This window comes from Ptychodera flava, chromosome 10 (assembly GCF_041260155.1).
Source record: "Ptychodera flava strain L36383 chromosome 10, AS_Pfla_20210202, whole genome shotgun sequence".
Classification (NCBI taxonomy): Eukaryota; Metazoa; Hemichordata; class Enteropneusta; family Ptychoderidae; genus Ptychodera; species Ptychodera flava.
In genome coordinates this window covers 43561969-43573824 of record NC_091937.1, presented here as the reverse complement: position 1 = coordinate 43573824, position 11856 = coordinate 43561969, and the positions used below count along the sequence as shown (strand labels likewise).

Sequence of the window (11856 nt, the reverse complement as noted above, 5' to 3'; positions counted from 1 at the left end):
TAAATGGCTAAATGATCACATGACCTGCCCATATGTAAAAACCATTATTGTGCGATATCATATCTAGAAACTTTGGCATAAGGCCCTGAACACACTAAAATGGGTTAGAAAGTACTGAAGTTATGATAATTATGCAATAACAATCAATTAGAAATATAGGGGAAAGTCACTTTCATATCTCTACCTATCTACCCATTCATCTGATCTCTCTCTCTCTCTCTCTCTCTCTCTCTCTCTCTCTCTCTCTCTCTCTCTCTCTCTCTCTCGTCACTGACTCGCTTTGCAGGTGGTCAATGTTTAAACTTAATCAGTGATTATGTACTCTCGGACAGTGGCATCGACAGCAGCAGATTTGGAGCATTCGCCCCAGACAGAGTCCCAATTCACATGATGCGTGCATTTATCGCTCGTCATTTCAGTGAGGTGAGAGTTAGGGGCTATTGCCTCTTTACGTACGTTCAAGTACTTGACGATCACGTCAGTTTTCTATGATTCTAATTACATGAATATGGAGAATCCGAAAAAAAACGTCAAATAAAGTATAGAATGATTCATTGATGTTAAACAGAAATATTTATTTCTCTCGCATTCAACCTAATAACCTATAAACCTATGAACCTACCTCATAACCATGAACCTATAAGTTCCCCCGGACGGTGTCCGTGGGGACTAAAAAGAGACAAAGCATGCATGCATGTTTGCGTGCGTGCGTGCGTGTATGCGTACACATACATACATACATATATGCATACATACATACATACATACATACATAACTACATACATACATACATACATACATAACTACATACATACATTCCTTTTCATATGACTATTTCCAATGACAAAATGAATGCTGTTACAATTGTTACAGAGAGAGTTGTTTGATCATCAAAGTATTCGTTACCAAGGTGATGACCTTCTCCATAGATTGATACCATTTAGCGTAAAGGGACACCAGTTTGGAGAGAGGATCCTAAATGACCTAGAAAAGAAGAAGGAAGAGGAGAGGGTATATACCATAGCAACGTTTCTTGGCTGCGATTGTATGTATGAGTACATGTACGTATTTTGCACAGGAAGAAGTGTGCAACTCATGTTATCATTGAACTGTACATTTATTATTATCAGTCGCCTATTATTAGGGCACCATTGTCATAATGAAGGCATTTCGATTTAATTTGTTTCGATGTAATGGATCTGATGTGATCTCTTGACTATTTATACAAATTGTACACACATGTAGTCATGCAATGCTGGTGTATAGAATATAAACAGAGCATATTATATCAAAGCAGTTATGTCTAGACAGCTTTATTCAAAACCCATAATGGAGGGCACAGGGCAACTATATATTGGATAATATTACGCAAATGGTGGTTGAAAACAACTTATGCTTCATTACAGCAAGTAATTTTTGTCTAGGCAATAGTTCCAACTTTCACCTAAGCCACACATTTAAAACTTGAAGTAATGTTTTTTCAGTGTATAGAATCATCCAAATTCCTTCCTTCCAATCATATCATTCTTATCCGTTCTTTGCAGAGACGAAGACGGCATATAACGGGGCTTCCATGTTGATTTGCTTAACGCTGGTACGTCAGACAATGAAGCTATCTCCGATATGATCGAAACATTGTGATGCGTAACTGTCACATTGAAGAAATAAAGAAAACAAGTGTCAAAAATGCATTTCTCGTTTCAAAGAGGACATAAAAAATGCGTTTTACCACTAGTAGACGCTTACCGGCGTTATTCTGTGAATGTTTGATAAAAATGCGCTTGCTTCACAAAGTCGTACATAATTACATCTTTTTGTTTAAGTCTGTAGAGAAGCTGGCAAGAAGTGTGTGAATCAGGTTGTGCCTCAAAGTGCATGTCTTACCCATAGAAGTGGTGAAATTCCCCACGCCGGCCAAGGTAAGGTGGAGCGAGGAACAGCTCTAGTGGCACGTTCAATACTGCATCGTGTCTACAGATCGTTGTTTCACAATAGTCGTCCGTCAATCTCTGATCCGGTTACGCAAAATGATTATATCAAGAAACACAGTTGCTAACCTTGTATAGTTACAGTTTTTAGTTTTTTACAACGCATGAAAGAATGATTATGCACACCTTGTTCAAAGTCATTGTGATACTTTGAATCACACAAATAGTGAGACTGGTTTAGTTCATTTCAAGGTATACAGTCACCAGTAATCTAAATATGCCCATATACGGTCAAGGGGGCGTTCCTTCGTATTCAAAATGCCCATGTGAGGGCGCTATTTTAAAAGCAGCCACCCGCTTAAAATCTGTGATTGGTTAGATTTTCTCTTTCCATCTTAACTGTGGTAAAATTGGAACAGTTGACAGTATACCTTTAAACACATTATGGCGTCTAACTGCCGTGACCTTCCTTAACACAGCTTTAATTTGAATAATGCTTCTTCAGCGATTTATTTTACCTTTAAATTGTCCTTGCTCTCAATTCAACCTTTTTTTCCAATATCGCAATCCATCTGTAACATTTCACCTTCGGCAATGCCGACATATTTTGAAGCCATACTGGGGAAGCAGATTGATATATGCCTCGGATGGAGTAAGACCTCCGCTAGAACCCTCTCAGTAGACTTCACAGAACCTTTTGTAAGGTTCGAAACTGAAGTCTTATTCGTAGTGAAATCCGGAAATCCAAACAATTTTGATCAAAATGACATCAGAGGGAAGAAAATCGGTAAGTTACAAAATATTCATTTCTTATTTTTAAGAGCATCGTTTGACTTTGGAAAGCTGTGAAGTGGCAAAAATGGCTCCGACCGGTCAAGCTCTTTATTTCCTTGCCGTCAGTATCTGTCTAAATTAATTGTTAAAATTGTAATATCGTCACATAATTAACAGTTCGATGCATCAAAATCTGTAGAGCTGGGAATTAGCTCATCTGTCATAGTATATTTTTGTAAATCTCATTGTCCTTTTAACCTCACTTATAACGATAAATGAGGTTGCAGAGAAGAAAGGTCACTGATGATTGCAACTTACGAGGATTTTTTACAACAAAGGTTCCCTAAAAGTGTACGCTATCACGCATATACTTATCCCTGTCTAATATAAAGATTTGTCATTTCTACAAATATGCGTAACCAATTTCAACTTTTTAGCTTTCTATTATAATACCCTGTCATGGGATTGTTTACACATGTAGGTTTTGAAGACGGCTATTTCACGGACAAAATCTGCCTGCTACATGCCAGAGATCGAATCGTTGGAGTCGATACCATGCAACCGCACCTAGAGGTGTACAAGGAAAACTTTGAAATACTGTTGGACGACGTCAGACACGACAGGGTAAATACAAAAAATTAATCAAAGACATGAATAATGTATGAAGATGACAGACTGACGAGTGAAAGGATGATTAATAAACAGTCAAGTGCATGAAGAGACTGAGGCGACATATATTTAATCACTGACTTCAAGTCGTAATATTTAGATGACGAGTTGTTTTCATTATTCCTTGGATAATAATTAGAATATGGCAATTCATTTTATTTTGTTCAATAAGTATATTTATTTTGCTATTCGCATCAATCTCTTTACAAAATTACCCGTCGCAAGAGTAATAGTCTGTTAAAATCGCAGGAACATACACTCAAATTATGATACGGACACATGAATTGCATGACACACTTTGATGTGTTTTCAGATTGATGCCTTCTTTGTGATCAGCGGAAGAATCACGCCACATCTTAAAGATGAATTTGAATTCATAGGAGACGACGTCGGCTGTTTTACCGAAAAATCCTTTCACGGGATAAAACGGAAGGACAACCCACACATGGTTCGATGAAACCGTGAAAGCAATGAAAGAAAATGGCAAATACCATGCCTTATGTCACCAGGCCAACATCGACCATGGTATGATATGGCCCTCACCACTGCTTTCTTGATTTTCGCATGTGGGGAAAAGAGCAAGTCTTCACCTTCAATCATTTTCATTGTAAATTACTAGCAATCATACCCATCCGTAATTCAAATATCATACATCAAAAGTCAAATTACACAGTAATTGCGTAGGACAAACACAGCACAGCACAACATGACCATCAACAAAGCATCGACAATCATACCAATGAAAGTTGTGAAAGAAAGACGTGTTTACCTCTAGCAAACAACCAAGAAGTGATATCATGTGTTTCGAAAGGGCAAACACATCCAGGCCAACTTGTGGAAACAGCGACATATCAAAGTATATTAAATCAAAATAGGAAGTACATAGTCACAATCTACACACTGTTGCCTCATCAATCATCTATCTGAGGGACATATTATACTTGTCAATAAGCCTGTCACAGCTGCCAAAAAAGATTGAATGTTGACTCAAGCCTTTTAAGTTTGGAAGAGGTGACCATGTATCTGTGCAAAATCATACACAAACGATATTAACATACTGTATCTTTCATTTACCTTATTCCCTCGAGTCAAAAAAGAAACCTTAGATAGTACACACCTAAAAAGTGAACGTCTTCACTCCTTGCTCAAACTTTCCTCGATGAAACTTTCCACAAAATAAAGAATTAAAATTGGGAGTCACAGTGTAAAATTTGGTACTAAAGAAACAAATTACCTGAAATTTATCGATATTTGAAATTAAAAATGGCCACCATCACCATGTTGACTATATTGGGAAAAATAAAATTTTCGCTTTTAAAAAATCTGAAAACATTTTCGTACAATGAGTCCTCTCAGGTGATAGATCAGAAAAGAATTTTAAAAATGCGAGAGTCTAAATATTAGTCCCCGAGGCACATTCTACCTTAATTCCTTAATTACGTTTCAATCATCAAAAGAACTTAAACACACTTTTCATGAATTTTTCACACATGTAATTCAAACTGGAGAATGTTTAATTATGACTTGTTTTAATTACTATTCTGCATTTTTCTCTCAGGTCACAAGGGGAAAATTGACTGTTTGGTTGAATAAAGAAGGCCCCTACTTCACTTAATGACCCTTAATTTCATTTTGTAATGTTCTCGTTTAAAAAAGTGAGTGTAACATTTCATGAAAGATTTCTTCAGGAAAGTAAAACCGAAATGGTATTGCATTATTAAACCATTCAAAAGCGTATCAATCTGTACCTTTCTTGCTTTCTGCATAGGTTGGTCTGTATGTCTCTTTTAATACTTACCTACTCACACATACACATCTTCCTACCTGTCGGTCAATCTGCTAACTTACTAATGCACCCGTCCCTGTGACTGTTCATAAGCATGTTTCATTCTTGCGTATGGTTATTGAATATTTACAGATAAACAGTTTCAGCTCCTTCAAATGTCTCTTCTCATAAAACCAAACAAAACGGTCCAAAATACTTGGAATACCAGTATCCCTGATCTTATTACCGATAATTTGAGCATTTCACAACTTGAAGAGGACGTATGATATACTATTGGCAGGTGCACCCACACTTGAATATGAAATTTTTCGTATCTGACAGTTTTCTAGCGTCTGAATGAAAAATAAAAACGTCCGATGCAATTATGCGATCAAAATGTACCTGCAGAAGCAGTTGAATTTTGTTGCAGCCTCGGCAATTCTTGCTTTGCTGTAGCATTTAAATGAACTCCCAAACTGTTATTTAGAAGTCCTACCCAGATATGACGGATATCTGATTTTATTGTCGACAGTTGGTTTTTCAACCAATGCCCAATGAAAGGCTGACTGTCACATACACATCTCTACACCGTCAAGATTTTTAGTGACCATTAATGCGTTTGTACTGAACATATGTTGCTCTATCACTGAAATGATGATAATTATGAACATGCAATGGAATTTGCGATGTTTAAATCCTGCCAGCCGAGTGGCTAAAGTCACAGTGTATGTTCTCAACCAGGAGACCAGGACTTTGGATCTTAAACATTAATAGATAGCCCTACCATGGGACTGACAACATGAGAAATGATATCGCCCGCCTCGCGCAGCTCTGTTATTATTTCAGCGTATATGGTAACAAAACGACAGAAGTCATATGTCCCTCAACTCGCCAAACATCCTCGCGTGCCGTTTACAAGCTCTTACTATACTGCACAGGCCAAGAGAATAAATGTTTTACAGTCTAATAATTGATGAATCTGAGGCTAAACTGCCATAAAATTCTAAAATATAGCAAGTTTTGGGAAATAGTGAAGTCTGCAAAGTAGCATAGAGTTCGAAACAGCAAGTGTAACTTGGAAATCGACTTCTTTCCCTATTTTCGTGATTTGTTGCAACCAGTTTGAAAAAATTTCTAAATTCTCACATTTCCACATGGCATGACTTAAACCCACGTGAGGCTGTCATCAGTTGGTCACAAGATACACATATCAATTACGCGATCGATTACACCTAGGCTCACAGCGGTTACCAACGAGTTAAATTTATCGCGATATACACAGTTCAAGGATCTCTCTCAGCATGGTTCGTCTAGCATATATTGTGTATGTGACTTTCGTCTTTTTTGCATTCGGTAAGTTGAACTTCGCTGCAAAGAAGAAGTCTCTGTCACAGGCTTCATTTACCTGGTATTTCGTGGTACTCTACCTTCGCAATGCTTGACAGGTACCTCAACGGACGGTCATGGAACACCGTCTGGTAGATTTGCTTATCATTTATTTTAACCATAACATAAGTCGATAAGTCTTGTCATTTAAAAGGGCGTCTTCGTCGAGTATGAATCGGCTAAGTAAAATCACTTGGATGGCCACTAATTGAACAATAACGTGTCTGCCACAATCGAACTCGTGACCTGGGGGCTGGTCAGTTTTTTCAGCCTTGGGGCCGATGTATCCGTGGTCGTGTCGCCCTATTATTGGCTTGGGTAATAAAGGGGCACTACGTTTCGAAATGCTCAATAATTCGGGGAGGGGTAATGTAAGTGGTAAGATTCCGGCTCATAATTGCATAAAATGCATCATACCAGCCGCGAATTGCATCATTCAGTTCTATTTTCGAAGCTTTAACTTTTTATATATCAGAGATATACATCAGAAATATCTGGCAGTGGATGTTTGCAAATTGAAAGTCTGTTTCACAAAGCGTTTTAAGACCACGAATTGTATCATTCAGTTACAGCTTCCCTATGCTACAATAGACGTCTCAACAATTTCACCAAAACAGAATGATAGAATGTTCAAAATATAACTGATACTGTTTTATCCTTGGCTCGAGTGGGGGTCACCCTGTTTTCCAAAGCTGGAATAGGGAGGTCACCCTGTTTTTGTTGCTTCCAAGGGGTATCAGCCACTTTTTGACATCCGCAAAAATTTATACACCGCCCAATCCCCTGGCCAAAGAAACTGACCAGCCCCCTACTATATCATATCAGAAAGCAAACATGCAAACCGTGAGCAGAATAGTGACGAAAGGTCAAGATAAAAATGCGAGATGTCGACTCTATATGGTGAACAGGTTGCAAATATTGCTCACTTGGTCATGTAGGTCATTTACATATGTGTAGGTCAACAGAAATTAAACCGATAACCTTTTACTACAATAGGTGTTTCATTTACGGGGGAATATGATTATTAATAGCTCAACGATCGTGTGACCTTTTCTCTTTAACACTCATAGGTGGCAAATGTTTCGACATCCTCGAATTCAATGATAAGCTCATTGACAATGCCATTGAGATGAATCGAGTTTTGGACCCGGACAGTGCTTTTACCTCCTGGATACGTATGATTATGAAATCACTTCAGTTCAGTAAGGTGAGCCTTCATAGTGGGAAATTTGATTTTATATTTTTCGGCCAGAATTTTGAATTATTTTGAAATATTCTTGGATATTCGATCGACGATTACTCTATCAGTAATATGCATTTACAGGTACAGGTGCTATCACTAAGTCATAATTACACATTGCAGGTTTTATATCTGTCTATTCAAAATCATATGCATCAAGTCATCCGTGTGTACCTTTATCATACAGAACACAACAATTTCTTCCTGTTTTTGTTAGTTCCTTGTTCCAAACGGGCGACAGTCATGCTCTACTGAGAATAGTCGAGAGATTTTTATGCACTTCATAAATAGAAAGGAACGTAGATGGCTATTTAGCTCTTAATGGAGAAAGATGGATAGATTGATAGACAAATAGATACGAGTATAAAGATGGAGAGATAAATTAGTGAATTCATCAATCCATCCACTTCATATATGCAAGCATGCATGCATGCATGCATACATACTTAGATACATAATTACATATATACAGACATAGTATATACATCGATACATAGATACATCGAGACATAGATACATCGATACATAGATACATACATAGATACATACATACATACATACAAACATACATACATGCATGCATGCATGCATGCATGCATACATGCATACATACATACATACCTACATACATACATACATACATACATACATACATACATACATACATACATACATACATACATACATACATACATACATACATACATACATACATACATACATACTACATACATATTACATACATACAAACGTACGTACGTACATACGTACATACATACATACATACATACATACATATTACATACATACATACATACATACATACATACAAACATACATACATACGTACGTACATACATACATACATACATACATACATACATACATACATACATACATACATACATACATACATACATACATACATACATACATACGTACGTACGTACGTACGTACGTACGTACAGACAGACAGACAGACAGACAGACAGACAGACAGACAGACGTACATACATACATACATATATACTAACATACAAACAGACTGTTACTTATGATGAGCAAGTTCATATATGTCCCTTCATAAGTCCCTTCAAATTAACACGATTGATACATTTGCAACCTTTTCAGCGAGGATTGTTTGATCCTAAAAGTCACCGAAACCAAGATGAAGACCTGCTCCGTAAATTGGCGTTTTTTCGAGTGATGGAACAACACATGGAAAAGACGATTCTGTATGAAGTTGAGAAAGAAAAGGAAAGGGTTTATACAATTGCAACGTATCTAGGTTGTGATTGTCCGTTGGAATACATGTAAATACTTTATTAGAAAGAGGCCTCTAAATAACAAGTTAGATCATGGTCTTTTTAGCATTGCTCAGGCAATGACAATTACATTTTATTTGGAATGATCAAATATTTGAGCATTTTAATTTATGTTACGATGATGGCATGAATTTAAATAACATTGACAGTTAGGAGAAAATGTTACATATTTTGAAAATATATGTAATCACATTGAAAACCAGATTGTTATCGTGTTTGACTATCTAGCTAATTTATGATCTGCTTTCCTTTTCAGAGACGAAGCCAGGATTTCTAGAGGGTTTGACGTCGACTTGATAAATGCTGGTAGGATGCGATCGCCTTGCAATTGTAATTATTAATTTACGAAGCATAATCACCAAATAATTGTTCTCAATACTTTGAAGTCTTTGAAGTTATTAATGGTGTTATTTTTAAACTCATTAGATGGCATTAAAGACACATACCTTATGTAACAATCTCGCTCTACAGACCTAAACTAGTTCTTTTCTTTGTTAAAGTCTGTACTGAGGCTGGAAGGAAGTGTGTGCATCAAGATGTACCTCACAATGCATGTCTTACTCACGTCGGTGGCAAAATTCCCCACGCCGGCACAGGTGAATAGAAATTGAGTGGAATTATAATTTGCCATTTATTGCTATGTGCAAAAATCACCAGTCTAAGTGCCTGTGTTTTAATAACTTGACCATGAAGCTGCATGTAACCTCATTATATATAGACTAAACTGTCTGTAGTTGGAAAGTAAAGATTTTTGTTTTGCCAAATTATGTACAGGTCCAAATGCCATATGCTACCAAAGATATGATGGAATCCCAGGTCTGAACCTCTTGAAGTTGCTCCATACTATTTATTATATACTTTATTATTTCGGACTCATTGTCCATATAAGAGTTAAAGAATCTGGTTAAAAATATACAAATATATACATTTCTCAATACTTGTGATAAACTTTGGAAATCCGGGCGATTTCAATCCAACTGTACATTTTCTTTTGGCACATTTGATCACTTGAATCGCGGAATGTATTGAAAACATGAAGCTGCCATGCTGTCTTGAGTGAATGAAAACGAGCTCCTTTGTGATCACCATGTCAGTCTTCACATGCGCCCTTAAATAAATGTCCTTTCATCTTACTTTGAAATAAGTCACGTGTTTTGAAAATTCTAATTTTCTTGTGTTATACGATTCGAAGCATTGCTAGGAAAGCAGATTGACATGTGCCTCGGATGGGCTAAGACCCCTACCAGACAGCTCTCTGTGGCCTACACAGCACCTTATGCGAGGTACGAAACTGAAGTCTTATTTGTGATAAAATTTGGAAATCCGGGCGATTTCGATCCAAACAACGTCAGGGGTAAGACAATCGGTAGGTAGTAACCATGAATGAAGTGTAGAACCTTCTATTGAGGGAAAATTTGTTACTTTTACAGCGTTGCAGCGCATTCTTTCGCCGTAAACGGTACAAATGTCTACCCTTGTGCATAAGTATTGTAAAACTGTGCTAAAATGAAATGAATTGAAAAAGCGTAATCTATAGAAGAACTATCATGTCAAAGTTTTTAAAATGACAGAAAACATTGGGCATAAATAATTGAGATATCGTCAAGCTGGTACCGAGGTTTGTGTTTTCTATCCAATTAGGATTTGAAGACGGATTTTTCACAGACAAGGCCTGTCTGGTGCATGCCAGGGATAGGATCGAAGGAATCGATTCCATGCAATCAGAACAAGAGGTTTACAAGGACAACTATGAGCTGCTACTTGATGACCTCAGACACGATAAGGTAAATGAGAAGTGAAGTAGTCAAAGATGGGAGCAAAAATTGAAGCCAAGCACTACTGACATAGTGATAAAAAAACGAAGTATAGTTTCATAGATACATAAGAGGAAGAACAAGGGCAATGGGACACGGCCTTGGTGAAAAAATAAAGATTATAGATATTTTAAACGGGAAAATTAGCCTTATGTTTTAACATTTATCTTTTCAGATTGATGCATTCTTGACATTTAAGAACCATATCACCCAACATCTTAAAGACGAGTTTGAATTCATCGGGGACGACATTGGCTGCGTTGCTGATATATCACTGCATGGAATAAAGAGGAAGGACAACCCACTAACGTGGTTTGATGACACTTTGAAAGCAATGAAAGAAAATGGCAAATATCACGCCTTGTGTCACAAAGGCAATATTGACCATGGTATGTAGAAACTCTGCTCACTGATAATTTGCAGTGTATATAGAAAAGAGTTTGCATTTTGTCGTCGAACATAGTCATACATGTGAACGCATATATCTACATCGATGTGGATGTGAATAATAGCAGCAATAGCTTCGCAGTTTCATGTTTTATCTTTATTTCGTGTTGTAATTGCTAGAGTCTAAAAACTGAATTCTGTTTACATCATCCTATACTAGACCATGGTTACAACGAAATACGAGCTTACATTTTATTTTATTATTAAATCGTGTATATGTGACTAGTCAATAGCGATGTGGTGTTTTAAAAGTATTATTATTTCATATTTTTTTCTCAGGCCACATGGGGAAAATACTCTGTATGGAAGAATAAAAGGAGACCCTCTTTCATTTCATAGCTGACTTATTTTCTCTCTTGTACTCTATATCTTCAAATGTTCTCCTTTTAAATAATAGTAATGTTCGTAACTATAAACGTTAATGTATTGTGAAGGCCAATAAAGCTACGTTTTTTGAGAATAATTACATAGAAAGGCTAGAAAGTGAGTGAGTGAATGAACAACTGA

At 36.9% G+C, this 11856-nt stretch overlaps 1 protein-coding gene across 2 annotated transcripts; it reads left to right on the top strand.

The window, feature by feature from the left end:
* The first annotated feature begins 6363 nt into the window (after positions 1-6363).
* Positions 6364-11812, top strand: LOC139142909 (putative ABC transporter arginine-binding protein 2). 2 transcript variants are annotated; one of them, XM_070713098.1, is made up of 9 exons: positions 6364-6490; positions 7594-7730; positions 8895-9076; positions 9345-9394; positions 9589-9684; positions 10281-10454; positions 10730-10872; positions 11078-11291; positions 11629-11812. In XM_070713098.1, exons 1-9 carry the CDS (start codon positions 6439-6441, stop codon positions 11661-11663), a joined length of 1083 nt encoding a protein of 360 aa, XP_070569199.1. In that variant the 5' UTR covers positions 6364-6438; the 3' UTR covers positions 11664-11812. The 2 variants fall into 2 exon arrangements, with proteins under 2 accessions (XP_070569199.1, XP_070569200.1); XM_070713099.1 differs by lacking the exon at positions 9589-9684.
* The last annotated feature ends 44 nt before the right edge of the window (positions 11813-11856 follow it).

Bases quoted from the DNA above. Each gene is read 5' to 3' on its own strand.
- LOC139142909 (XM_070713098.1), top strand. From the start codon at position 6,439: ATGGTTCGTCTAGCATATATTGTGTATGTGACTTTCGTCTTTTTTGCA. The intron at 6,491-7,593 runs GTAAGTTGAACT...TAACACTCATAG, and splicing joins TTTCGTCTTTTTTGCATTCG to GTGGCAAATGTTTCGACATC. The intron at 9,395-9,588 runs GTAGGATGCGAT...TCTTTGTTAAAG, and splicing joins CGTCGACTTGATAAATGCTG to TCTGTACTGAGGCTGGAAGG.